Source organism: Hyla sarda, chromosome 4, assembly GCF_029499605.1.
Source record: "Hyla sarda isolate aHylSar1 chromosome 4, aHylSar1.hap1, whole genome shotgun sequence".
Taxonomy (NCBI): Eukaryota; Metazoa; Chordata; class Amphibia; order Anura; family Hylidae; genus Hyla; species Hyla sarda.
In genome coordinates, this window is record NC_079192.1 from 292,201,568 (window position 1) to 292,229,350 (window position 27,783).

The 27,783-nt window shown below is 42.5% G+C and overlaps 1 protein-coding gene across 1 annotated transcript in view; it reads left to right on the plus strand.

Moving 5' to 3' along the window:
• The window catches only part of LTA4H (leukotriene A4 hydrolase), a 63,519-nt gene extending 36,305 nt beyond the window's left edge, over positions 1-27,214 (plus strand). Inside the window, exons 12-19 of the mRNA XM_056574488.1 lie at positions 1,438-1,582; positions 8,285-8,388; positions 8,525-8,595; positions 11,366-11,420; positions 15,566-15,661; positions 19,053-19,135; positions 20,573-20,677; positions 26,906-27,214. Of these exons, the coding sequence (XP_056430463.1) occupies positions 1,438-1,582; positions 8,285-8,388; positions 8,525-8,595; positions 11,366-11,420; positions 15,566-15,661; positions 19,053-19,135; positions 20,573-20,677; positions 26,906-27,026 (780 nt within the window). The 3' untranslated portion in view covers positions 27,027-27,214. The remainder of the gene's footprint in view (positions 1-1,437; positions 1,583-8,284; positions 8,389-8,524; positions 8,596-11,365; positions 11,421-15,565; positions 15,662-19,052; positions 19,136-20,572; positions 20,678-26,905) is intronic.
• The last annotated feature ends 569 nt before the right edge of the window (positions 27,215-27,783 follow it).

Sequence of the window (27,783 nt, forward strand, 5' to 3'; positions counted from 1 at the left end):
TTTTAATTTCCTTTCTGTCTGATCACAGTGCTCTCTGCTGACACCTCTGTCCATTTTAGGAACTGTCCAGAGTAGGAGCAAATCCCCATAGCACACCTATCTTGCTCTGGACATTTCCTGACATAGACAGAGGTGTCAGCAGAGAGCACTTGTGGTCAGACAGAAAGGTAGCTAAGAAGAAGCAGAAGTAGCTAAGTACTGGAAGGATTAAAATTTTTAAATAGAAGTAATTTACAAATCTGTTTAATTTTCTGGCACCAGTTCATTTTAAAAGAAAATATTTTCTAGGGGAGTTCCCCTTTTGACGTTTCTTTTTTTTAAACATCTTTAGGACATTTTTGTGTTTTTCCCCACAAATTTTACTACTTATCTATATTATAAAATACTTTCCAAAATCATGCAGTTTTTGAGTCTGGCCACTAAACATAATAAATAGCTGACATTTCTTGTTCAGCAGGATGATAGTGAAAGGTAACACCAGTATATAAATAAGACAGGATAAGGTCATTCACAATAGCTCTTGTTCAGAGTTTGCCTATCCCTTTCTGTGGAATGACCTCCCATTAGAGTAAATAGGGTTATGTACATAAATTCCACAGCACTTTACAAATTCAGAGGGTACATAAATAGAAAGAATCAGACATTACAGAAATTCACATTAGCCATTAAACCAAACACAAGGAGTGAGCACCTTGCTCCCAAGAGCTTTTAGTGTATGCAAAAAGGGGTTTATGCAAAAGGCACAATGGCTACTCTTCTAGAATGGTCCAGCCATCTTTTATAAATAGGAAATACAAGTGAAGGTGGCTGAACCAGTCAACATCCTATGTCAATGTTAAAGGACATCTGCAGCAAAAGACAACTTATCCCCTATCCACCGCATATGGGATAAGTGTTTGATCGTGGGGGTCTGACCACTGGGACCCCCCCGCGATCTCCTGCACGAGGCCACGGCTCTGCCTCTCCCATAGAACTGTATGTGGAGGGGGCGTACCGTCTACCTCAGAAAGGTCGACTCTACGTGCATTAGCCGCTCACATAGAGCGGCAATGCGGGGGCCCTGTTTGGTAAACCCCCCCCCCCCCCCCCAATAAGACACTTATCCCTTATCCTGTGGATAGGGGATAAGTTGTCTTTTGTTGCAGATGTCCTTTAACAGGTATAAGTATATGGGGGTGCATGCTGAATAACAACAAATCAGGAAATAACAACTGTAGAGGTGACAAATTAGGAAATTTTGTCTCTTGTTCCTATGTCTATGGGGCTGGTGTAAAGCATATCTCTAAATGCTGCTAAAAACAACTCAGGCACTCTTCAGGAATTATTTTCTGAACAGCACTTGAAGATTAGGTGAGAAGACTTCACATGTGATTATTGCTGCTAACTTCTCCAATGTATATCTGATTATTTATGGTTGTTATTTTCTTTTGGATACAGGTTAACACGTTTGGTGCCACGAATGTTCTCACAAATCTGGTCCCCAATCTACATGAAGTTGATGTGGATGCAGCATTCTCCTCTGTGCCATATGAGAAAGGATTTGCCCTTTTGTTCCACTTGGAGCAACTTCTTGGAGGACCAGGTCTGTCATTGTTGGGTTAAAATCTTACCTTTAAATGCCTGTGGAAACCAATTTCTATCTTACATAAGTGTGAATTCGGGTAGAAAACAGACATGGTGCACATCTACAATCTTGTATAATGATCTGATTGCTTCTCAGCATAATATCAAAAACTAACAGGTTGTCAGTATACATTTTTGATCAAAAAGTACAAGCCCACTCGCCACGTCAAGGCCACCTATTTAGAGTGGGTCCCTAACGTCCCTAGCATAAAATGGCGTAGCACTGGGCGGCGACCACCACCGCCGCAACACCAGTTCCACGGGGGGGAAACGACCCACTGGCAGAGCGGCCCCAATGCCACTCAAACCAGTCTATGGGTCGCACCTCCCCGCACACACGACGCCACGGCAGCAACAGACGCCGCACAGTACCACACCAGTGTGAACAAGGTGTAATAGCTCACTTACCATGCTCTCCCAGTCAGACTGGGAGGCTGCTAGGAAAGAAATGGCCCTTGTGTAGCTAACTACTACTTATATAGGGTTGGGCTGAGGGGGTGGGGAAGAGTGCAGCACATGTTCAAGCAAAAAAAAAGGAGGGGATAGAAAACACAGCGTGAATTCGGGTAGAAAACAGACATGGTGCACATCTACAATCTTGTATAATGATCTGATTGCTTCTCAGCATAATATCAAAAACTGACAGGTTGTTAGTATACATTTTTGATCAAAAAGTACAAGCCCACTCGCCAATTCTGACATGATATGGGTGGGAAGCACATTTTGGGGACATGTCCACTATTCTTCATAGTCCAGAGGGCTCTTCAGCTGTCAGTCACAAGAAAGGGAGCCAAAAGGCCCAATATTCTTTTCTGTTGTTTGAGCTAAAAGTACAATGGTCCCTTAAATAGGACAACACATCAGGACACAGATCCTCTTACATTCTTAGTTGTATTAGTGAAGTCTAGGTATCAATCTTTATTTGGCTGCTTTTGCAGTTATCCAAAATGTTCACTGTTTACCATATTATTAATAATATTTTTATAGTGTCAACAAATTATGCAGCACTTTACAATAGTGAGAGTACAAATTAGGACAAAAACAATACATCAGATATTACAACATTACAACTATTTATTCATACTAGAGGAGTGAGTGCTCTGCTTGTAAGAGCTTACAGCCTATGAAGAATGGGGTTTGGCTAATAGGCATGGGGGAGATTTATCAAAACCTGTCCAGAGGAAAAGTTGCAACCAATCAGATTGCTTCTATAATTTTTCAGAGGCCTTTTCAGAAATAAAAGAAGTAATCTGATTGGTTGCTATGGGCAACTCAGCAACTTTTCCTCCAGAAAAGTTTTGATAAATCTCCCCCAAAGTACTTTATTTATACAATGTTCCAGCCATTTTTTTATGAATAGGGTAGGTTATATAAAGGTGGGTGAACCAGTCACCTGCCTGTGTGTTTCAAGTACAAAGCATATAATCATGGTGGAGGAACAAATTGATAGTAAGGGAGAGGGAGAGAAATTATTATTATTACCGTATGTATGTATGTATTTAAAGCACAGAGATTCTGCAGTGCTGTACATTCAAATTGGTCCCAGTGTAGTGGACTCATATGTACAAATATAAACTGTAGTGGATTAATAGATATATTTATTTTCCTAAACTGCATACAGAGCTCCTCACTAAACTAAACTGCTCCTTCCCCCTCCCATCGAGCATCAAAGATGGCACTGGAATGTAGCAGAGATAAGAAATGTTAATTTCTAGAAAAGTACGCAGAAGGAGATTTAACCAATTAAGTGCTTTTAACACCCAATTCACGCAACCCTTCTGCAGACGTCACTATCATCTATATAAGCCTTGTAGTTTTTTTTTTTTTTTTCATTTCATCATCATGACAGCACCACCATGAGATTGTACCCTGTAGCTCTAATAGGAACAGGAAACACAGAGAGGTTAAAAAGGCCCCTCCCTATCCACCCCTCTGTGTTTTCTGTTCCTAGGAGCATTCACTGAGAGGGGAGGTTCTTACCTCTGTTGGGCTGGTTTTTCTGCTCCGGACGGGGCTGCCAGACAGCGGGGGTTCGGTCACAGCTGCCTCTCCCTCCTCCTGTGCTGCTCCGGGTTGCGCCTCCTTAGGGTTGCTGCCTCCTGGTCCCTTCCTCCTGCCATGGCGCCCGCTTGGGTTTGTGGCAGGAGTGCTGTACAGGCCAATCTTGAAATCTCCCCTGAGCTACCTGGCTGTTCTGGGCTCACACGTGTGACGTCGCGCACGTGCATGCCCTAGGATTGTCTGTGACCGTAAGTCCCTCCCCCAAGATGCTTCTAAGGAGTCTAAATCGAAGTCCAAAAAATGTGGAATTTGTGTGGTTGTACTACCAGATGCCTATCCGAAACCTCTATGTAAAGCATGCACTGACAGAATTGTTTACCAAGAATCTCCATCCTGGAGATCTCCATCCTGAATGAGCTTAGTCTACTAATAAATCAACAAGTTCAGTCTGTCATAGCTACTGCACTACCTAGTTCTTCAGCTCCAGTTACTTCTGGTACACCTATGGCTGAGCCACCTCCACCTAAAAAAAAAAAAAAAAAAAAAAAGGAAAAAACTGCTATTATTTTGGAATCACACTCTGACTCTAATGAAGATTTAATTACCGGTATTACATATTCTGGAAAAGAGGGTGAAATCCAAGACACTCCTCCTAAGAGTGAAGATAAAAAATATTATTTTTCCTTTGAAGATACAGAAATCTTGCTGCTGTAAGAAGTGCTATGAATATAGTAGATACACCAGAACCTACGTCCATTCTGGACAGAATGTTTGCTGGGCTGATAGCATTAAATCTCTTATAAAAGATGAGTGGCAGGAGTCGGAGAGGCGCATGCAAATTTCTAAAGAGTTAAATTTGTGGAGTGAGCCATCAAAAATGGATGTTCAGCTTTCAAATAGTTGTCAAGAGAACTGCACTTCCATTCGAGGATGTGGCTCAACTTAAAGATACCTTAGACCGCAAAATGGATGGTCTGTTAAAAAGATCCTGGAAAGCCTCATCGGCTCTAATTAACCCCAATATAGCGGCTACTACTATGGCCAGGTCTCTATTCATTTGGTTAGAAAGCCATTTGCTTAACAAAACATCTAGGGAAAGTATGTTATCTTCTATCCCAATGTTGAAACTGGCCACATCCTTCCTGGTGGATGCATCAGCAGAGTCTGTTAGATTTGCTTCAAAGGCTACTGCTATCTCTAACTCAGTTAGAAGGGCCCCATGGGTTAATAATTGGCAAGTGACTCCACTTCTAAAGTTTAAGCTTTGTGCTATCCCCTTTCAGGGTAATCTTGTGTTTGGCCCAGTCCTTGAAAAAATTCTGGAACAAGCGGCAGACAGGAAAAAAGAATTCCCTATCCAGGAAAAAACTAAACAGAATAAAAATTTTCATTCCTTTAATAGGAACATAGAATACAAAGGGAAAGGAAAAGGAGGCCACTGGAGCTATTATAAAGGAGGAAAAAGCAGAGACTTTATCCTCAACCCCAATTCTGAAAATAAAAAACAATTCCTGTCTTGTAGTGGGAGGAAGTCTCGCTCTCTCAAGTTGGAGACTCTGAAGACAGCCATCCCTCTGATGCAAAAAAGACTACTGGATGTGCATCCTAGACCTGAAAGATGCCTACTTTCACCTTCCAATTCATCCTTCTCACCAAAAATATCTCAGATTTGCAATCCAGTACAATCTCTCTACCCTTCATTTTCAATTTCAGGCCCTTCCTTTCGGAATACCCTCTGCCCAGAGGATCTTTACGGTAGTGATGGTAGAGGTGGTTGCCCACCTGAGACAAAAAGGAATTTTAATAATTCCTTACTTAGACAACCTACTGATTATTGCCCAGTCAAAGGATACTCTTCATCAGCACCTTCTTCTGACATTGTCTTCAAGACCTTGGCTGGATCATAAACTGGCAGAAGTCAGACTTGATTCCAGCAAGGAAGAAAACATTTCTGGGCATGATCCTAAATTCGGAGAAACGGAAGACTTTTCTCCCAGAAGACAAAATTTTCTCCCTCCAGCTGAAAATAAAAGATCTGATACGGGGAAATTCTTTTTCCATAAGAACAGCCATGTCAGTCCTGGGATCAATGAAGTCCTGTATCTCGGCAGTACCTTGGGCTCAAAGCCATTTGAGACCCCTTCACTCCCTAATCTTGAAAATCTGGGACAGATCCCAACTTTCTCTAGAAAAGAGATCAGATTCCACATCATGTAAATGCCCCATTAACATGGTGGCTAAAGAAAAAATAATCTTTCTCTAGGAACTCATTGGATCCTTTATCCTGCCATTACGGTTGGGGTGCTCATGTCGAACACCTAAATCAAGGTTCATAGTCCCAGAAAAATCGAGGTCACTACTCAATCTTTCGGAATTGAAGGCCATTTTAATGGCATTAACAGCTTCAGAACACCTCTTAAAAAAACCATGTGAAGGTGTATTTGGACAATATAACCACAGTGGCTTTTCTCAACCATCAAGGGGGGAACGAGACATTCTCCTCTAAGAGATATCTCCTCAAAAATGTTCATATGGGCAGAGAAAAATGTATTTTCCCTTACAGCTGTTCATCTGAGGGGTATAGAGAATCAGGAAGCAGACTTCTTAAGCTGGAACCAAGGAGATCCAGGGGAATGGGAACTAAATTCCCAGGTCTTTCAGTCGCTGGAGAGTGTTTGGGGAGATCCGGAAATGGATCTTTTTGCAAGCAAGAAAAATCACAAAGTACAGAACTTCTTCTCTCTCAATCCGAGAGAAAAACCTCTTCCAGTAGATACTCTTCAACAAAAATTGTACTTTTCTCTTGCCTATGAATTTCCTCCTCTTCCTCTCATACTGAAAGTACTCCAAAAGATCCAATTTGAGAAAGTTTGTGTCCTCTTCATAGCCCATTGGTGCCCCAAGAGAGGTTGGTTCAGCCTTCTAAACCTTCTCATTAACAGAACTGATCGGGCTTCCTCAAGTGAAGAATCTTCTGATGCAGGGACCTCTGTTATCAGGACCTAGAACCCCTACTGTTAACAGCATGGCTCTTGAAAGGCAGATCCTACTAGAAAAGGGACTTTCCAGCAAAGGGGTTAGCACATTTTTAAAGAGGAAAAAAGATTCTACCTCTACTATATATTTAAGGTACTGGAGAAAATGTATTTTATGGTGTGGTCCTTTTTTCCCCGGGCATTCTGAACCCAGACATCTCTAGAATCCTAGACTTTCTCCAAGAGGGATTCGAAAAATGTCTTGGTACATTCATCTCCAGCTGAACATGAATGGATAAAAATATTTTTTTCTGCTATATCTAGAATAAAAGATATCTAACTGGACTCTAAATTTAAATCTAAATTTGGTTATTTCTGCTTTAACCAAACATCCTTTTGAACCATTATCTGAGACCTCTGATAAATTGTTGACCTGTAAAACTGCGTGGTTAGTTGCCATCACTTCGGTAAGGAGAGTAGGAGATGACAGGATTATTTTCAAGCTTAATCCAGTTTTTCTTCCAAAGCTAGTCACTAATTTCCATAGGTTTCCGGATATTCCCTTTATTCTACAATAATCCACAAAATTATAAAGAAGTCTTACATAACCTGGACGTCAGAAGATGTGTTATTCACTACTTGGAGACTACAACATCTTGGAGAAAAGATTCTAACCTTTATATTAAATTTCAAGGGCCCAATAAGGGCAAGAAAGCTACAAAAAATTTAATTTCTAGGTGGCTGAAGATAGCTATCCAGGGGGCTTATAAATCATCTGGTAAGCATGTACCTGAAGGTCTTCATACTCATTCCACTAGGGCGTAGCTCATTCCACAGATTTGCAGAGCGGCAACATGGCCATCTCCACATACTTTCTTCATCCATTATAAGTTGAATGTAACATCTTCCCAAGATCTATCATTCGGCTGGAAGATGTTGCAAGCTGTGGTCCCTCACTAAAGTCTCCTGTTTATCTGGTATGTCTCATGGGGGTGCTGTCATGATGATGAAATGAAAAGATGGAATTATTATTTACCGATAATTCGTTTTTCATGAGTTTGTCATGACAGCACCCTTTAATTCCTGCCCTTCAATGTGGATAAGTATTATAGATGTATTGTTTATGCTCTAGTTAATTTATAACCACTGAGGGGTGGATGGGGAGGGGCTTATTTAACGTCTGTGTTTCCTGTTCCTATTAGAGCTACAGGGGACATTCTGATGGTGGTAATGTCATAATGAACTCATGAAAAATGAATTATGGGTAAGTAATAATTCCATCTTTCTGGTTAATAAAAGAAAGTATCAACTCAGCTGACATGTGTCCGAGGGGTCTTTCCTAGCGCGTGCACCTCTTCTGATAAAACTAATCAGGAAGGTGGCAGATCTTCACTGGGTACAACAAGGATCTATTTCACTAGTCCCCATTGTGGCTCACAATCTCAATTCATCTATCAGTAGGAGTGTGGGAGGAAACCCAAGGAAATATGTGGAGAACATAATCTTATTACAGATGTTGTCCTTGGTAGGATTTGAACCTAGGACTCCAGCACTGCTATGCAGTCTGCTCTGTGCCTTATAACATTTTGTATTTGTTGTATTTTGTGGCCTTTGACTGTTTTGGGATATTGTACTTTTTTTTTTTTTTTTCCATTGTAAATACGAAATACTTATTTCTTTTCTAGATGTGTTTCTTGGGTTTTTGAAAACGTATCTCCAGGTTTTTGCCTATAAGAGTGTTACCACTGAGGAGTGGAAAACCTTCCTGTACTCATATTTCCAAGACAAGGTACAAGTAGAAACAGATTTTTCTGGCTTGTTTTCAAAGTTGTACCGAGCAACCATAGATCATGGTAATCCAGTTTATTTTCTGCGCGGTGTTCTATTTGACTAATGATATGTATTCTTCTTGTGTTTGTATGTAGGTGCACATTCTTGATAAAGTTGATTGGAACGGATGGATGAACACGCCTGGCATGCCACCAGTGCAGCCAAAGTGAGTTTCTATTGGTTGTGTTTTAATGTGATTTTCTCTTTTGTCCACATGCTTACCATATATGCCGTCGTATAAGACGACCCCCAACTTTTACAGTTAAAATATAGAATTTGGGATATACTCGCCATATAAGACTACCCCTCCTACCGCGATGTACGGTACCTTATATTTCCCCACACATTAGGTAGGCAGCATGTTCCCCCCGCATTAGGTAGGAAGTATAGTTCCCCCCACATTAGGTTGGCGGCAGCTCCCCCCCCCCACATTAGGTTGGCGGCAGCTCCCCCCCCCCCACATTAGGTTGGCGGCAGCTCCCCCCCCCCCCCCACATTAGGTTGGCGGCAGCTCCCCCCCCCCCCCCCACATTAGGTTGGCGGCAGCTCCCCCCCACATTAGGTTGGCGGCAGCTCCCCCCCCCACATTAGGTTGGCGGCAGCTCCCCCCCCCACATTAGGTTGGCGGCAGCTCCCCCCCCACATTAGGTTGGCGGCAGCTCCCCCCCCCCCCCACATTAGGTTGGCGGCAGCTCCCCCCAACAGACATACAGCTTCCAGCCATATACAGTGTATGACTGGAGGCTGTATGTCTGTACTGCCCCCACAGTGTGCCGATCACTGCTCCTCCGGCCCGGGTCACCATCTACTGCTATGGCCTATGGACCATAGCAGTAGGTGCCGGGACCGGGGAGCGGTGACCGGATCACTTAAGATAGCACGGCCGGTCACTAACCAGGCCCCGGTCGGCACGCGTCCTCCTGCGGTCCTCCTGGTCCTGCGCTCCTCTGCCTCTATGGTTGTACGCACAGGAAGTCACGGACGTCCCATGCGTACAACCATAGAGACGGAGGACCGGACCGGATTATCTGCCCGGGCCGGCTCCTGTGTGCAGCTGCAGGCGGGGGCAGGCCAGAGCAGGTCAAAACTAATACTGTATACTAAAAACCAGGGTGCCTCCAGCTGTTGTGAAACTACAACTACCAGCATGCCCGGACAGCCTTTGCCGTGCTGGGAGTTGTAGTTTCACAACAGCTGGAGGCCCCCTGGTTTTTAGTATACAGTATTAGTTTTTACTTGCTTTGGCCGGCCCCCGCCTGTAGCCACACACAGGAGCCGGCCCGGGCAGATAATCAGAAGTTTTCCTATCCCGGACCTCAATACCCCGCGTATAAGATGACCCCCGACTTTTCAGAAGAAAATTCGGGGTTAAAAAGTAGTCTTATACACCGGGATATACGGTACTATGAACATATTCTCTACTAAGTACAATAGAGATGCTCTGTTACAGTTGTACACTGACCGAAGGCTGCGCAATAGCTGTGAAATAAAAACAATGTAGTCTGGGATCCACAACCTGTGGTGTTTGGCGTACCTGCCAACAAACTCAACTTTTATCACTACCCTTAAACGTAGCAATACATTTTACAATATGACCCTCACACCCTGTGCACTACTGCTACAGATGAGTCCTAAGACTTATTTTTTCTTAGACTACAGTAACATCACCCATAATATGCTTGATCACACTGTGGCTTTGCTCATACTGCGTAGAGGACAGGTTTTGGCGCTGTGTATAAGCGGTCACTAGTTTGATTAATGTCTGCATTCTTTTTTAAATGTTACTTGGTTTACGTTAAATGTCTCCAATACTAACAAATGTTCTGATATGGGGAAAAGCTCTACATTGTCTCTACGCCTGTAGGCCAAATTTCTCTCTAGACCTTGATAAATGTGTTGTAGAGCAGAGGTTTAATTTCAGTGTGACAGAATTGTAACTTTTTAAAGGTTTAAATTGTAGTTAGCAGTCTCACAAAAATGGTGCAGCATTTCTAGAAAAATGGCCCCGCCCACCTGTTCCAGCATTCCCTCTACTTTACTGTTATTTTGACACATTGACAAATCCTCTTCCTGTTTTCCCAATTGGCTTTAAAGAGGTAATAAAAGATGGTTATTCAACATTGTATTAATTACTTTACCCTTTAAATGTTAAAAATAAAAATATAAATTCAATTTTTGTGTTTTGTAACATCAAGATAAATTCAATTATAGATCTTCTGATACATGATGACAAATGCATGTAAGAAAATCTCATTGCAGTCTGTGATCTTGGACCAGCTATAATTTGTAGATTAAAATAACTATGTACCCCTTGGAAGATTTGTGAGATGTAAAACTTACTATTAATTTACTCAGATTAATCAGTCCCAGACAGAAAAAAGCCCGGCACCACTACTCCGTAATCCAATAATCCGCTATGCTCTTCTCCTATATTGGACCTTTTCGGTGCTCACATTATTAGAATCCGAATACAAGTCCCAAACAGCTAACAAAGAAATGGAGCACTCACCAGGTCATTCAGGGTCATCAAGCTTCTTTTATTTCATGGAGTTTGCCAGCAAACAAACATGTAAGGGAGAGCAGACGGAACAAGGTAGGTGGGGGAGAAGGTTGGGCGATGGTCCGTATTCACGCACGCAGCCCTTCGTCAGGCCCCATTAGTTTTGCATCCATTAATCTAGTGTATGCCGGGACCTAAAGGCCATATACCGTATATTATTCTGTGTGCTGGAAAACCATGTTCTAAATGTACGGAATTATTTTTTTTATTTATGCCTTTGGTTGACTTTTCTATATTTAGTTAAATGCAGCAAAATATCTTAATGTCCATTTCACTCAGAAAAAAGTCCCTTGAACCTTTTGGTGTCCTTTGTGTTTAGTCTTTTTTTATTTTTTTTAAATGTTGCCTCAAAATCTCAATTGTGTATCTTTTGCAGGTATGATATGACTCTGGCCAATGCCTGTATTAAGCTTAGTGACAGATGGACTCAGGTAAGAGGATCAGTACTACTATTTTCATAAATTAAACAAGTTGTCTTATGAAACTGGTCAGACAACTGGCTGATAACCCCCTTTTCCAACAGCTTTTTATTGTTAAAGGGGTACTCCGCCCCTAGACATCTTATCCCCTATCCAAAGGATAGGGGATAAGATGTCAGATTGCCGCAGTCCCACTGCTGGGGACCCCCGGGGATCGCCGCTGCAGCACCCCGCTGTCATAACTGCAAAGAGAGTTCGCTCTGCACGTAATGACGGGCAATACAGGGGCCGGAGCATTTATGTCATGGCTCCGCCCCTCGTGACGTCACGGCCCGCCCCCTCAATACGAGTCTATGCGAGGGGGCGTGGTGGTCGTCACACCCTTGCCATTGACTTACATTAAGGGGGCGGGCTGTGATGTCATGAGGGGCGGAGCCATGACGTCACGCTGCTCAGTCCCCTATATCGCCCGTCATTACGCACAGAGCGAACTCGCTCTGTGCAGTAATAATAGCGCGGTGCCGCAGCGACGATCCCCGGGGTCCCCAGCAGCGGGACCGCGGCAATCTGACATCTTATCCCCTATCCTTTGGATAGGGGATAAGATGCTAGGGGCGGAGTACCCCTTTAAGGAGGGGGAAATTATGTAATGGTGGTACTTTGAGTGTACAGCTGAAGTCATAAGGTTACATACACTTAATGGGAAGTCATTAACTGGTTAACGACCAAGGACGTGTATACATATCCTTGTGCTGTTTACAGGGTATGGCAGGGGCTCCCGACTCGAGTCTGCATCATACCAGCCAGCCCTCATTAGCAGACATGTGGCAATTGCCGTGGCCAGCTATTAACCCTTTAGATCACTGCTGGCAAGGCTGACAGCAGCGTCTAAAAACCCTGTAAACGCTCCCTGTAAATGGGTGGTTCCATTTCTGTGTCGGCTGCTGCGCTGTGAATGATAAAGCCTGGCAGGACCAGGCTTTATCAATGGAGTGCCGAGCACACAGATCAATGTGGTTCTATGGAACCACATTGATCTGTATGGGGAATCAGATGATTCCTCCCAAAAGTCCTCTAAGGGGACTAAAAGTGTAAAAAAAAAAAAAAAAATTAAATTTTTTTTTTTAAAAGCACACACATTAACCCCTTCCTTATTAAGTTTAAATCCCCCCCCCATTTCCCAAATTCCATATAAAAATATATAAACATAATAAAAAATAAACATATATGTGGTTTCGCCCCGTGCATAAATGTCCGAACTATAAAAATATAAGGCTAATTAAACCGCACGGTCAATGGCGTACACGTAAAAAAAAAAAAATTCCAAAGTCCAAAATTGCGTATTTTTGGTCACTTTGTATACCCTAAAAAAATTAAAAAGTGATCAAAAAGTCAGGTAAAAACAATCATGGTACTGATAAAAACTTTAGATCACAGCGCAAAAAAATTAGCCCTCATACCACCCCGTATACGGAAAAGTAAAAAAGTTATAGGGGTCAGAAGAGGACAATTTTAAACATACTAATTTTGGTGCATGTAGTTATCATTTTTTAAATAAAGAAAAAAAATAAAGAAAACCTATAAAAATTTGGAATCATTGTAACCGTATGGTCCTACAGAATAAATATATGGTGTCATTTTTACCGAAAAGTGCACTGCGTAGAATCGGAAGCCCCCAAAATTTACAAAATGTTTTTTTTTTTTCTGGGTTTGCTGTAAATTTTGTGGCGAAATTATTGATGTCATTACAAAGTACAATTGGTGGCGGAAAAAAAATAAGCCTTCATATAAGTCTGTAGGTGCAAAATTTTAAGCGTTATGATTTTTAGAAGGTGATGAGGAAAAGATCAAAGTAGGAAAACTGAAAAACTTGTGGTCCTTAAGGGGTTAAAACTCATATTTTCCCTTCCATAGATTCTAGGTCAGCAAGCTATAGTTTTAGCAAGTTGTCTAGGAGATCTGCTATGTACTCGGCACAAGCAGTTTTTCCAAAAACAATTTTACAAACAGATCACAGGTATGTACAAAGAAGGCTTGCCAGTCAAGGAAAACATATATCCAGCTGCCAAGCACTGGGGGTACCAGCATCTAGTTGTGAGAGTGCTTTGCTGCAGGGGGAATTGGTGCACTTGACAAAATCGATGACATTATAAGGAAGTAAGATTATGTGGAGAGATTGAAGCAAAAATCTCATGACAGGAAATAAAAACTTGGACACAAGAGTCTTCCAAATGGACAGTGACTCAAAGCATACTTTCCAAGATGTGGCAAAATGGCTTAAGGGGAACAAAGTAAAGGTTAAGGGAGTGGCCATAATAAAGCTCTGACCACAATTCCATAAAAATGTGTGGGCAAAACTGAAGTAGCATAGGTGAGTAAGGAGACCTACAAACTTATACACCAGTTCTGTGAGGAGAAAATGCCAACATTCCAGGAACTTGGGTTATTCAACTATTAAAAAAGTATCTCATATCCACAGGACAGAGCCTGACTCTCCCCAGTGAACCATCCAGCCCCATCTTGGCAGTGACGGCCAGCTCAGCCAAACAACATTGCTAGTGATTTGCTGAGCAGGCTGTCACTACTGAGATGAGTACGTCTCTGAGGGTGGGGGCCAGAGCTTCAGCAGGGAGAGTTGGGCCTGTTCTGGAGATAGGGGATATGTTTTAATGGCTGGATAACACCTTTTAAATGGGCACTGTCAGATACAAAAACTTTTGATATGTTGTAAAGCATGCAAAACCCATAGGTTATGCAATTGCTTTCATTAGAAAATATTCAGTATTTAATACTGAAAAAGCCAGTCAAACTGCCCTTCTGCCTGCTTGGACACATTCTAGTCCTGCTGTGTCCATACATCATCACCTATGTCATGGACACGCTTCCTTGATTGACAGCTGTGAGCGCAGGGCTCACATCTGGAGGAAAAATCCTCCCACTGTCAGCTTGTGTCCCGCTACTGTCAGTGAGGACAAGCTGGGAGTTGTAGTTTTACTAATGCTAGGGGAGATGTGTACAGACAGCATACTGAGGGAGGGGGCGGAGACCTGCACAGTGAGGCCACGCCCCCTTCCTTTGAGAGGAATTCAGACTAGTGAGCTTAATTTAAAAGTGTAATAAAAACAATTAATAAAGGTGTTAGACACATAAAAATTAGATGTACATGGTCAGGATTAGGTAGTGAGTGATATATTTAAAAAAAAAATGTTTTAGTTGGACCTGACGGGTACGCTTTAAGGTGACACAAACTGTCTGACCCAGGGTAGACAACTTAAAGGCAAGGCTACCAGATACTATTCACATGCAAGTTAAACTGAGCCACTGATATTGTAAGAAAAGAAATAAAGCTGAAATAAATAATGGTCTCTTGTGTTATTTCTAAAATTTCACATTTTTGAAATTTTGTTGTGGTCCTAACTTGCCTAAGAAAGAGAATGCGCATTAGAATTAAGATCAACTATTTGAGAAACTGAGTTTTAAAGTGAAACTGACAGCTTTTTCACCCGCACTAAACCCAAAGGCAGCGGCGTCATTTGCATATTCATCACAGAGGCAGGCCTGGTAGTGAAAACTGAGGAGGCAGGGGATCTAAGCGTGGCAACTCCCGTCCTCCATTGTACAGAGCTGCGTAATGGGAAAGAAGATATAAATGGACCTAACTCTGCAAGTACTTAACCAATAAATGTAAGTTACCCCTCTGTTTAAAGCTGTTCACCTGCACAGTGTGGGTGAACAAGCTGTTACTTTCTCTTTAATAAACCTGGCTGGAGTGTATGTAAACTTCTGACTTCAACTGTATGTGGGCTAGGTCCGCTAAGGTGTTAGCCACATACACTTAGCAGTTATCCCCTGTGGCTCATAGTGGGGTGTCCATATATTCTCAACTTGGACATGTAAAAAGCGGTTTGCTTTATTGAGGCCAACATTTTTAAAGGGGGTGCTTCTAATAAAATATACATAATAATATTGGTTTTACAAAAAAAAAGTGGTATAAACCAATTAGCAGAGATTAAACTTGTAATATACCAAAAGTTAAATCTGTTTTAATACATACTGTTAAGTTATGGAAAAACATTTTTATTAAGATTTATTTTCATTTTTTTTAAGAAAACTTTTGTGGAGAAGCTCTAATTGTTGGTTATTGATCATCTTTTTAGGCTAAGGAGAGTGATTTGAGTTCATTCGTGGCAGCAGATTTGAAAGAATTATCATCTCATCAGCAAATTGAGTTACTGACTCTCTTGCTGCTTAAGGTACGGTAATTGTTTCTTCTTTGCCATGGCAATAATGTCATATTCTATTTTGCACGTGTTTTCTGTTGATCCTGTTTTACTGTTAAAGGGGTACTCCGGTGGAAAACTTTTTTTTTTTAATCAACTGGTACCAGAAAGTTAAACAGATTTGTAAATGACTTCTATTAAAAAATCTTTACCTTTCCAGTACTTTTTAGCACCTGTATGCTACAGAGAAAATTCTATACTTTTTGAATTTCTTTTTTGTGTTGTCCACAGTGCTCTCTGCTGACACCTGCGGCCCGTATCAGGAACTGTCCAGAGCTGCATAGGTTTGCAATGGGGATTTTCTTCTGCTCTGGCCAGTTCCTGATACAAGCAGCAGGTGTCAGCAGAGAGCACTGTGGGAAAGACAAAAAAGAAATTCAAAAAGTATAGAATTTTCTCTGTAGCATACAGGTGCTAAAAAGTACTGGAAGGGTAAAGATTTTTTTTAATAGAAGTAATTTACAAATCTGTTTAACTTTCTGGCACCAGTTGATTTAAAAAAAAAAAAAGTTTCCACTGGAGTACCCCTTTAAAGATGCTCTCAGTATGAAGAGAGCACAAGGTAGGCCAAACATGTACTTGAAGTTTGTCCCTTTTAATCTCAAGTAAATTTGAGGTTTGAGCTTGAGACCAGTAGAGCAATTTCAGACCAAAACCTAGTGACAAACATGCAGGTCCCACAGTCTGTGAAAAGTAGAACCTCTATCCAGGTAACCCAGGAAACAATGGGAAAAGCAATGGACCCTTTCTGGCACTATATACTGTAGGTCCTCTGGAAAACTTTACTGCTGTCTCAACCACGAGTCATTTGGATGATTCCTTGGTGGTTTTGCCCAGCCAGCCTTGATTGATAGAACTATCTTTATACCCAAACAGAGATCTATTAATTAAGGCTCGTGGAACATAGAGAAGCTGCTTTGGATCATTTTAATAATTTGTCGTTTGGGCAGAATGAATGTGTTTACAGGTGCCCTTTAAGCGTCTTTCACACTGCTGCTCCCCGTCACGAAAAAAAAAATAAAAGACTTTAACAGCCGTTCTCGACGGGGAGCAACGCCAGTGTGAAAGGGGCCTTAATTGAGGATTTTATCAGGGACACTGGTCTTCTTCCCTAAGAAGTAGTAGTCTCTCCAGGTGAGTTCCACTGTTCCAGGGGAATAGTTGTTCTCTCATCTCTTAAAGGGGTACTCCGTTTTTTTTTTGTTTTTTTTTTGTTTTTTTTAAATCAACTGGTGCCAGAAAGTTATACAGATTTGTAAATTACTTCTATAAAAAATGTTAATCCTTCCTGTACTTATTAGCTGCTGAATACTACAGAGGAAATTCTTTTCTTTTTGAAACACAGAACTGTCTGCTGACATCATGAGCACAGAGCTCTCTGCTGACATCATGAGCACAGTGTTCTCTGCTGACATCTCTGTCCATTTTAGGAACTGTCCAGAGCAGCATATGTTTGCTATGGGGATTTCCTTTTACCCTGGACAGTTCCTAAAATGGACAGAGATGTCAGCAGAGAGCACTGTGCTCATGATGTCAGCAGACAGCTCTGTGCTCGTGATGTCAGCAGACAGCTCTGTGTTTCAAACGGAAAAGAATTTCCACTGTAGTATTCAGCAGCTAATAAGTACAGGAAGGATTAAGATTTTTTTATAGAAGTAATTTACAAATCCTGTATAACTTTCTGGCACCAGTTGATTAAAAAAAAAAAAAAGTTTTTCACCGGAGTACCCCTTTAAAGGTATAGTTTTATGAATGAAAGCTCAAAGACAGAGAACTTTTCTGAGTTGGACATTAAAGGTAAATGGCCTCCAGCTATTCTGAGGAAATATTTGAACTTGGATGGTTTAAACAGGTTTTAAGAATAGGACAGTCATCAGTTTCCAACATGTTAGGAAATCCTGCAACTTGGTAAGGTTATTATTCAGCTCACTTGGAAATGGCGCAAGATTTCAGCCTGGAGGAAATTCAGGATTATGAAAGAATGGAGTGAAATAAGAAACCATAGACTGTTAATGAACCTCTAGAAAACTGTAGAGTAGTATGTACTATAGAGTGGGAAGTTGTTGTTTTTTTAATTATTTTTTATTTATTTTTTATTTTAAATAGACATATATGGTATGTTTAGATATTTTATGTTTTGTAAATTTAAAAAAAACTGCTACATTATAAAAACTTGACTGTCCTTTGTCATCCTACATGGTTGGAGATACTTGATTTTCAGGGTAAAGTGTCATATTTTTTTTTCTCCTTATTCCAATACATATTACAGTCAGAATACAGTGGTCCCTCAACATACGATGGTAATTCGTTCCAAACGGACCATCGTTTGTTGAAACCATCGCATGTTGAGGGATCCGTGCAATGTAAAGTATAGGACAGTGGTCTACAACCTGCGGACCTCCAGATGTTGCAAAACTACAAAACCCAGCATGCCCGGACAGCCGTTAGCTGTCCGGGCATGCTGGGTGTTGTAGCTTTGCAACATCTGGAGGTCCGCAGGTTGAAGACCACTGGTATTGGAGGTTATACTCGCGTGTCCCCACCGCTCTGGACCGTCACCATTGCCCAGGATGTCGCCGTCCATCGCTGTAGCCGCGTCCCCGGGGTGTCCCCTACGCTCCGGCAAGGCCTCTGCTTCCCCTGCATCCTCGCTCTCCGTCGCCGCCATCACGTTGTTACGCACGCCGCTCCTATTGGATGACGGGACGGCGTGCGCAGCGACGTGATGACGAGGATGGAGAGCGCCGACAATGCAGGGGATCCCGAAGAGGACGCACCAGAGCCCTGAGGACAGGTAAGAGACATCACCGGAGCTCACAGGGCACCGTAAACGGCTATCCAGTGGCAGCTGAAGCAGTCAGCGCTGCCGGATAGCCGTTTATGCGATGGCCCCGACATAAAAAGCATCGTATGTTGATGCTGCCTCTGAGAGGCCATCGCATGGTGAAATTATCGTAGGTCGAGGGGTCACCGTATAACTTCAGACTAATTCCCAGCTAGAGGACCATGGTACACCAGTTCACATTCCCAGCTGCTAGATCAAGAAAAGAAGGAAAGTGGAATTTTTCTTCAGCCAGAGCTATTTTTAATATGATAATTGGGAAGATTTTCCTGCCTTTAGATCTTGTCCACATGCAGTCAGGCAGTCCCTAGTGTAGAACATCCCTAACGTCTGATGTTCTGTGTCACTGTTTCACCTTGAGCCAGGGCATGAAAATGTGGGATTCTTTTTATTATAAGTCACAGATATCCATTATAGTGACTTAATTCATTGAAGTATTGTTTGTGCACAAGATTGATGTATTCCTAACTTCATTTTTGTATATTGACTTTTAAACCTATTTTTTTTTTTAATTCTGTGCAGGATCCATTGCCTGTGTCTCACGTAAAACGTATGCAGGAGGTATACAACTTCAATGAGGTCAAGAACTCTGAAATTCTGTTCAGGTATGTAAAACCAAGACCTAAAACTAGTTCAGAATGTAACATTATAAATCTTAAAAAGGGTATTCTTATCTCCAAAAGTTATGCCCTATCCACAAAATAGGGGATAACAAGTTGATCAGCAGGGGTCAAATCGTTGGACCCCCCCCCAATTATAAGAGCAGAGGGAAAGTGTGCCCTAAGCTCAGTGGGTGGCAGTGTTTGACACAATAGAAAATGAAGCGAGCTCTTACCATACACTTGCAATGCTTTACATTCATTCAGGGGTATATGACCCCCTACTGACCAACTTCATATGCCCTATCCTATAAATTAGGGATAACTTTTGGCCTCTTTTTAAATGTAGCAGCCACCAGCAGATGGCAATTATACCTTCACTAGAATGGAAACAAAGTTTTTATCTGTCCTTGTGGTGTCCCATTTTCACACATTAAAGGGGTATTCCAGGGGAAAAAAAAAAATTATATATCAACTGACTCCGGAAAGTTACACAAATTTGTAAATTACTTGTATTAAAAAATCTTAATCCTTCTAATAATGATCAGCTGCTGAAGTTGAGTTGTTCTTTTCTGTCTGGCAACAGTGCTCTCTGCTGACATCTCTGCTTGTCTCGGGAACTGCACAGATCAGAAGAGGTTTGCTATGGGGATTTGCTTCTACTCTGGACAGTTCCCGAGACAGGTGTCATCAGAGAGCACTTAGACAGAAAAGAACTCCACTTCAGCAGCTCATAAGTACTGAACGGATTAAGATTGTTTTAATAGAAGTAATTTACAAATCTGTTTAACTTCCACAGGTTAACAGTTGATATATAAAAAAGTTTTTTCCTGGATAACCCCTTTAATTTCAGTGAGGAGTAATAGAAATGCAAGAAGTTTTTTTTATTCAGTCACCTGATGCAGTCCTGATATTTTAAATTGCAAGGTTGCTGTAAAATATCTTACAAATATCTGATTGTGCTAGCCGGATTTATACAGTCACGTGTGTGTGTGTGTATATATGTGTATATATATATATATATATATATATATATATATATATATATATATATATATATATATATATATATATATATTACATATATATATATATATATTACATATATATATATATATATTACATATATATATACATATATATATATTATATATATATATATATATATATATATATATATATACATATATATATATATATATATATTACATATATATATTATATATATATATTATATATATATATATTACATATATATATTATATATATATATATTACATATATATATTATATATATATATATTATATATATATATTATATATATATATTATATATATATATATATACACACACACACACATTCCCCCCCCCCCCCCCCCTTTTTAGGAAGCAGCATTAAACCTAACCATTTAACTTGGATGGTTTTCTCTTCTCTCATATAGGTGGTTACGACTTTGTATTCGTTCCAAGTGGGAAGCGGTCATTCCTTTAGCTTTAAAAATGGCAACAGAACAGGGTCGGATGAAGTTTACCCGACCCTTGTATCGGTAAGTTAACAAATAATTCTGAGGTGATAAACTGTAACTCTGAGGAAGGTTAGATCTAATGACAAAAATACCTAATTTTTACTTGTTCAGCATTTGGAGAGAATAAACAGCATCAAAGTGCATGTTAGCTGTTGTCACTATTGCTTTATCTAACCAGATTCAAATTGATGTACGGTTTTTCTTAATATCTTTATAGTGGTTGGGGCTTTATTATTCTGATACAAAGCGCCAAACACCTTGTGTAGGTGCATTTAACCCCTTGCCGCAAATGGACATACATTCATGTCCATTTGAGGCTCCCGAGGTATGACGCGTGCTCAGCAGCTGAGTGCTCATAGCAACCGGAACCCACGGCTAATGCTGGACATCGCCGATGGGGCTGATATCCGCCATTAAACCTTTAGACACGGCTATCAAACTTGATCGCCGCGTCTAAAACGAAAGTAAAAATTGCCGGTTAGCTCAGTGGTGCTGTTCGGGACTGCCGCGGTGAAATAAAGGCGAACCGAACAGCTTGCAGGACGCGAGGAGGATCCCTACCTGCCTCCTCACTGTCCGATGGCCGAATGACTGCTCTGTGCCTGAGATCCAGGCAGGAGTAGTCGAGCAGCGATAACTCCGATCAATGCCATGCTATTGCCTGGCAGTGAACAGTGTAAGAGATCAGTGTATGCAATGTTGTTTATAACATTGCAAAAAAAAAGTGCCAAAAAAAGGTAATAAATGTGATTTAACCCCTTCCCTAATAAGTCAGAATCACCCCCCTTTTCCCATTTAAAAACAAACTGTGTAAATAAAAATAAACATGTGGTATTGCCGCGTGCGTAAATGTCTGAATTTAAAAAAATAGATCGTCAATGGCATGCGTGTAAAAAAAAAAAAAATGATAAAGTCCAAAATAGCATATTTTTTGTCACTTTTTGTACCATAAAAAATAAATAGTCTGATCAAAACAAAAATTGTACCAATAAAAACTAAAGATCACGGTGCAAAAAATGAGCCCTCATATCACCCCTCGATATGAGCCCTCATATCACCCCATATGGAAAATTAAATAAGTTTTATAGGGGTCAGAAGAGGACATTTTTCAACGTATTAATTTTGGTGCATGTAGTTATCATAAAAAATTTTTTTAGTAGTAAAATAAAATCAAAATTATACAAATTGGGTATCCTTGCGACCATATGGACCTACAGAATAAATAGAAGGTGCAATTTTTACCGAAATCTGCACTGCGTAGAAACAGAAGCTGCTAAGTTACAAAATTGCTTCTTTTTTTTTTTTCAATTTTGCCTCACCAATAATTGTTTTCTGGTTTCGCCGTAGATTTTGTAGTGAAATTATTAATTGTATTACAAAGTAAAATTTTGGTGCAAAGAAAAAGCCCCTCATATGGATTTTTAGGTGGAAGGTGAAAAGTGTTATGATTTTTAGAAGGTGAGGAGACAAAAACAAAAGTGAAAAATCACCAAAGAGGGAAGGGGTTAAAGTATTTTTTTTCTTGCTCCCTGTATCCTACACTAGGGGGAGCTTATGCCCATTACTCTATATGGTAGGCTAATAGGTGAGGAGGCAAAAAGGAGATTTTTTTTTTTTTTTGTACTCACTGTAAAATCTCTTTCTCGTAGTCTTCGTTGAGGGACACAGAGACCATGGGTATATGCTCTTGCCACTAGGAGGCGCTGACACTAGGAAGAAAAGTCGTCTCCTCCTTGGCAGGATATACCCGCCACTGGAAGTGAGGCAATCAGTTTTGTCACAAAGCAGTAGGAAAAGCCAACCAAGAGACAAGTCCAAAGGACCCTGGAAAGGAATCTGGGAGAAACACCCAAGAACCGGTAAAGGCTATCCGGACAAGAATGAAGATATGGGTGGGTGCTGTGTCCCCCAATGAAGGCTACAAGAAAGAGATTTTACGGTGTGTACAAAAAAAATCTCCTTTTCTTGGTCGCTCTTCATTGGGGGACACAGAGACCATGGGATGTACCAAAGCAGTCCCTGGGGTGGGAAGAACAACACCAGAGGAAGGGAGTCGGTCCAGAGACTGAACCCCAGCCAGCCATTAGACTCAGAGAGGAAACCCTGAGCTAAAAAGGCAACCAAGGCCTGGAACTGAGTGCCGGCAGTTCCCACTGTCCATGGAGATGGACTAGGACGACAAGGAAGGGACCATCCTTAGAAGAGACTCTAAACCAACAGGCCACAGAGAGAGACAAGAAGGGGCGATGCAGAGACCCAATGGGCTGAACCAACCTGGAAGGAGGTAGGAAACCAACTCCAAGAAGCACAGAACCAGACAGAGGGAGAGCCCGGTTGGGAATAAAAAAGGAAAAGGGAACGACAGGAGAACCCCATACAGAGGACCAACCGAAACCAGAGAACTTGGCGAGAAAACGCCAGGGAGATCCGAAGGCGAGTCCGTCAAGATGAAGACCAGAAACTTCTCGAAAAGGCATGGTGCAGAAGATCCGAACCAAAAAGCTGTAGGCGCCAAAAACCACTGTCCCAGGGGCACAGTGAGCACCCAGGAAGAAGAGCGGACTCAGGACGTCACACAGGCTGAACAGCGGGAAGAACCACAGCCATGCTGCAGCCGAAAAATGGCCCGACTGGAACAACCTGGTAGACAAGTTTGCCGTCGAATCCCAGATTAAATGGACCCCGAAGGAGGAAACAAAAAGTAAGGAGTAACCCGGAAAGATGACATTGAACTGGAGACTCTAGAGTCACCAGGAGGTGCCCCACCTGTAAGGGGAGCAAATTCAACAACCGTGAAACTCTTTGGGAGACCTACTGCTATGTCAGGACAAGAAGAAGAGCAGTACAGAAAGACCGCCTCACAAAAGGGATTGCGGCTGCATAACAGGCTGTTGCCCCTGCAGGCCCCATGCCCGAACAGAGATGCTCAACCGCCACAGACCTGTGGAAACAATTACACAGGAATGCCTGAGGTACACCCCACTGAAAAGGAGGGGAGGAAGGCTCTACATGAGCAGGGTGTCCAGAGCATATGTAGGGACACAGACATGGGTACCTCATGATAGCAGAGGGGTACCAAGACTGCCACCACGAAGGGAACCACAGACATTCAAATGTCCGGAAGCATGGAAACTTGTGTCAGCACCCAACTGCGTGCCACAACCATGCCCTGAGAAGACTAATGTTACGCTGATAGAAGGGGAACCAAGAGTGCTGCTGCTGCAAGGTCAATAGAACCATCTCTTAAAGGCTGCAGTCGTAGACTAAAGAGATGAAGGACAAATGAGGTGCAGTAGGTATGCAGACAGTCTGACTTACCGGTAGAAAGGTCCAATAAATCCACAGAGCCACTTCTTCAGAACTTCGTACTGAAAGTGAGTCACTGGACGTCTGCCACTGGAGCGGCAGGAATGGGGAAGGTAACCTGGTGGATGAAAAAAAACATGCAGACAGTCTGGCTCATTGGCATAGGGAGTGTGGACACACCGGTCCCATCCTCAGCCCTTATCCATGATAGCAGCAGGCCTGTGGAGAGGGACCTGGGAAAGTAGGGAACCCTGCGAACCACTATGTGGTGCATTGTGAAAGGCCCATGGAGCAACATGGGGAGCCTCACTCAGAACTACACCTTGGCAGTGGGATACCTGAACTTCTGCCAAGGTGTGGGAAGTGTATGGTAGGTGACCCGACGTAGTAGTAAACCATGCAGACCACTGCCTGGTTGACTGGTATAGGGTTCCTGAGTCACTTCTGCGAACCCTCCTATTGAAAGTGGGGTACTGGAGTGCGGCTGATCTGATGGGCGAGCCCCAAGAAGACGAAAGTCTGACTGACTGACTGACCTCAGTCCCGTGTACCTGCAGGGGACCCTCTTCCAGATTTCTCCCACCAGCAGTGAGGTACTGGAAACCCAAGCAATGCACACGGCAGCCCAGGGATGGTAGACCAACTGTGTTGGCACCGTGCAGACAGCAGTCTAGCTGAACGAGTAGACCTCAGGTGCTGGTGAAAAAGGAAGTCATATCGCCGATCACTGTGCCCCCTTGGTCGCAGGTGGGAGGATGGGGATGTCTAGGAGCCATAGATAGAATCCCCGCCACCCTGGGAGATCAGGGGAGGCTGAGGAGCCATCGATGTTATCCCTGTCTAGTACACGTCAGGGCACTTCTTCAGACACTGTGCACTTGTAGTGGGGTACCGGAACTCAAGCCACAGAGACATCAGGCAAGTGAGAAATGACAGGCGGCGAAGGAACCACGCAGACCACTGTCTGGCTTACTGGTATGGGTCCATAGTATGCAACAGGTTACTCCGTCGGACACATCGCACTGGTTGAGGGGTACCGGAATGTCAACCGCAGATGCGGCAGATATGAGATCGGTGACCTGTCGAGGAGGGAATCATAGTGTATTATGCACACGCCAAGAACCCTCCCCTGATGAATGACCGTCGGAGGAAGAACCCCGAAAAGGCCCTGGGTGTCCGCCAGGAACGCAAAAGCCCTGTAAGGGCACCGGACCGGAGCCGTGCCCCGATAGGGAGGGACTAGGACCGACCGTGGGCACAGTAAACTGGCATGGTACGCAGCGTAAGGGGAAACCAGGTACGGAATCTCCAGGGGCCGCTGTTTGCATATGCTCCCTCACAGAGTGAGAACCTCTGTGCCGGTGCCCAAGCAGTAAATCGCGTTCCCCGGCAAGTATCTGCACTAAGCAAGCGGTGACTGAGTGCAGGGAGCCGCAATCTAAACAGGGGCAGTGATGCAACGCACTGTAGGAGCACTTGACACTCCGAGGCCAAGGGGGGTGACAGCGGTGCCCAGCTAGACAGGATTCCGCTGAGCTGGAGGAGAAATGGCCCTGAACGAGGGAGTCAGAGGAGGGAGACAGCCTCTGACATCCTTGGTAGCGTGAACAACTACTGCAGCGCCCTAAGCCTGGAGGGCTCGCTGCAGGAGGAGGGGCAGAGCTAAACTCCCTTCATGAGAGGCGCAGAAAGGCGCTGGGCTTATCCTGTCCGGCACTCCCAAGACAGCGCCGACAGAGGGGGGGGGGGGGGGGGGGAGAAAGTCCTGCCTCAGTCTCCAAATTCCCATGTTGAGTGGAGCTAACTGCCACCATTATGGGTCCTGTTGGCCAGCGAGTGCCAGAGGAGATCCGACCAGCTGAAGTAAAGAAAATCAGCGGCCACAAAGTACAGGGAGCAGCTGCAAAAGCCGGTGGCTGCCCTGAGACAGAAATGACTGCCGTAACTGTGAGTCCACTGGCTAGTCCACTCGCCCACAGTCTTCATATACTCACCCGCGGTCTTCTTATACCCAACGGCTTCAACCAGCTTATGGCCATGCTGCATCATACCAGGCTAAGATAGCGGGGCAAGCAGGGGCAGTGGGGGACCTGGAACAAGGGTACAACCTCCAGGCACTGGCCGTTGGCAAGAAGGGGTTAACAGTACATACCCTGTCTGCGCCCCTTTGTTGCATATGGGGGAACAGGTAGTGCCATGTTCCTGAATCCCCACCTGTAAATGAGAAACAAAAGGAAGGAAAAAAGCTAACTAAACAGCCCTTACTTGAAAATAATAAAAGATTTTTTTTAAAGACCCAGGTCTAGAGAGCACCAGACCTGTGTCTTGTCTCCTACTGACACTAAAACTGATTACCTCACTTCCAGTTGGTGGGTATATCCAGCCAGGGAGGAGCCGACTTTTTTTCCTAGTGTCAGCACCTCCTGGTGGCAAGAGCATATACCCATGGTCTCTGTGTCCCCCAATGAAGAGCGATTTGAAAATGAAAATTGGCTGCTTTCTAAAAGGGGTCTTCCCAACAGTGACACTCATTCACCATCCACATGTTTTATTTGGGGAAAGCTAGCCCCCTCTAGTGGTATGCTTTGTATACAGCACAAGAGACTTCTTTAGATAATAAACGTAAAAATAAAATTTGATGTAAAATTTTGACTGTGTTAGGGGTGTCTGAGAGTGAGTGTTCACCTTTTTTAGCAAACATTGATTGATTGTCTTTCTTTTATGTTTTACTGTAAATTCAGAACAGAGTAATAGTTTTCCTGCAATGTTTCCAGTTATTTCAGGGGGATTTCAAAGCCACCGTTTTTCAGGACATATGTTTTCTACATTATTTGCACAATTGAGGTCAAAAAGTATAAAAATAGAAACATCTGTTTCCTTTCCCTCCATTAGACTACTACATAGAAAGCCTTTTCTTACAGTATTACTTTGTATATTCTTTAGGGACCTGTACAACTTTGACAAAGCTCGGGATCAAGCAGTCAGCACTTTCCTCAAGAACAGATCCTCCATGCATCCCGTGACTGAAATGCTGGTGGCCAAAGACTTGCATGTGAATTCCTAATGGATTTAGCACACAACACTGTTTCTGGGAGTTTTGCTGGAATTAAACAGTTAATACGTTTCTGCCTTAATCTTGGGTTATACCCACTGACAAGTGGGATTGGAGTAAAGTCCAAAAAGTATTTGTATACTCCCTACTATAATAAATCCTGATGGTGATATTTTTTCGGAATATCAAGTTTATATATCCTTATGCCTATTCTTTTAAGTGTGAATCTACATTACAAAAACAGAAACCTGAAATTATACAATACACATTTATGATGGTTTTACATAAAAGACAAATAGTAAAATTTTTGTTTTCTAACCTTAAAGAGGCACTGTCATTGTTAAAAACTTCATATATATAACTTTCATATATTGCAGGACTCATTATAATAGAACATTTCACAATATACACATGTTAAATTTTTTTTTAATTTTCACCTGAAATTCAAGCTCAAAATAGCCACCACTAGGGGTCGCCTGTCTTTTAGCCAGACAGACTAGTCTAGATTTTACAGCATACTGGATACCGGCCGTAAAGCATACCGGTATCCAGTATAGGAGATTTCTATTGTGTATGTAAAACTACAGATAAAGGATGTGTGGACATGCTGGGAGCTGTAGTTTTACAACAGCTGGAGGCAACACTGCTCTAACACAGTTATTTACAAACATTGCAGCTTCACTTGTTACTAAACTACAACTCCCAGCATGCTGAAATAGTCAAAGCTTTCTCGGACTCCTGAATGACAAAGAAGTGGATCAGACATTCA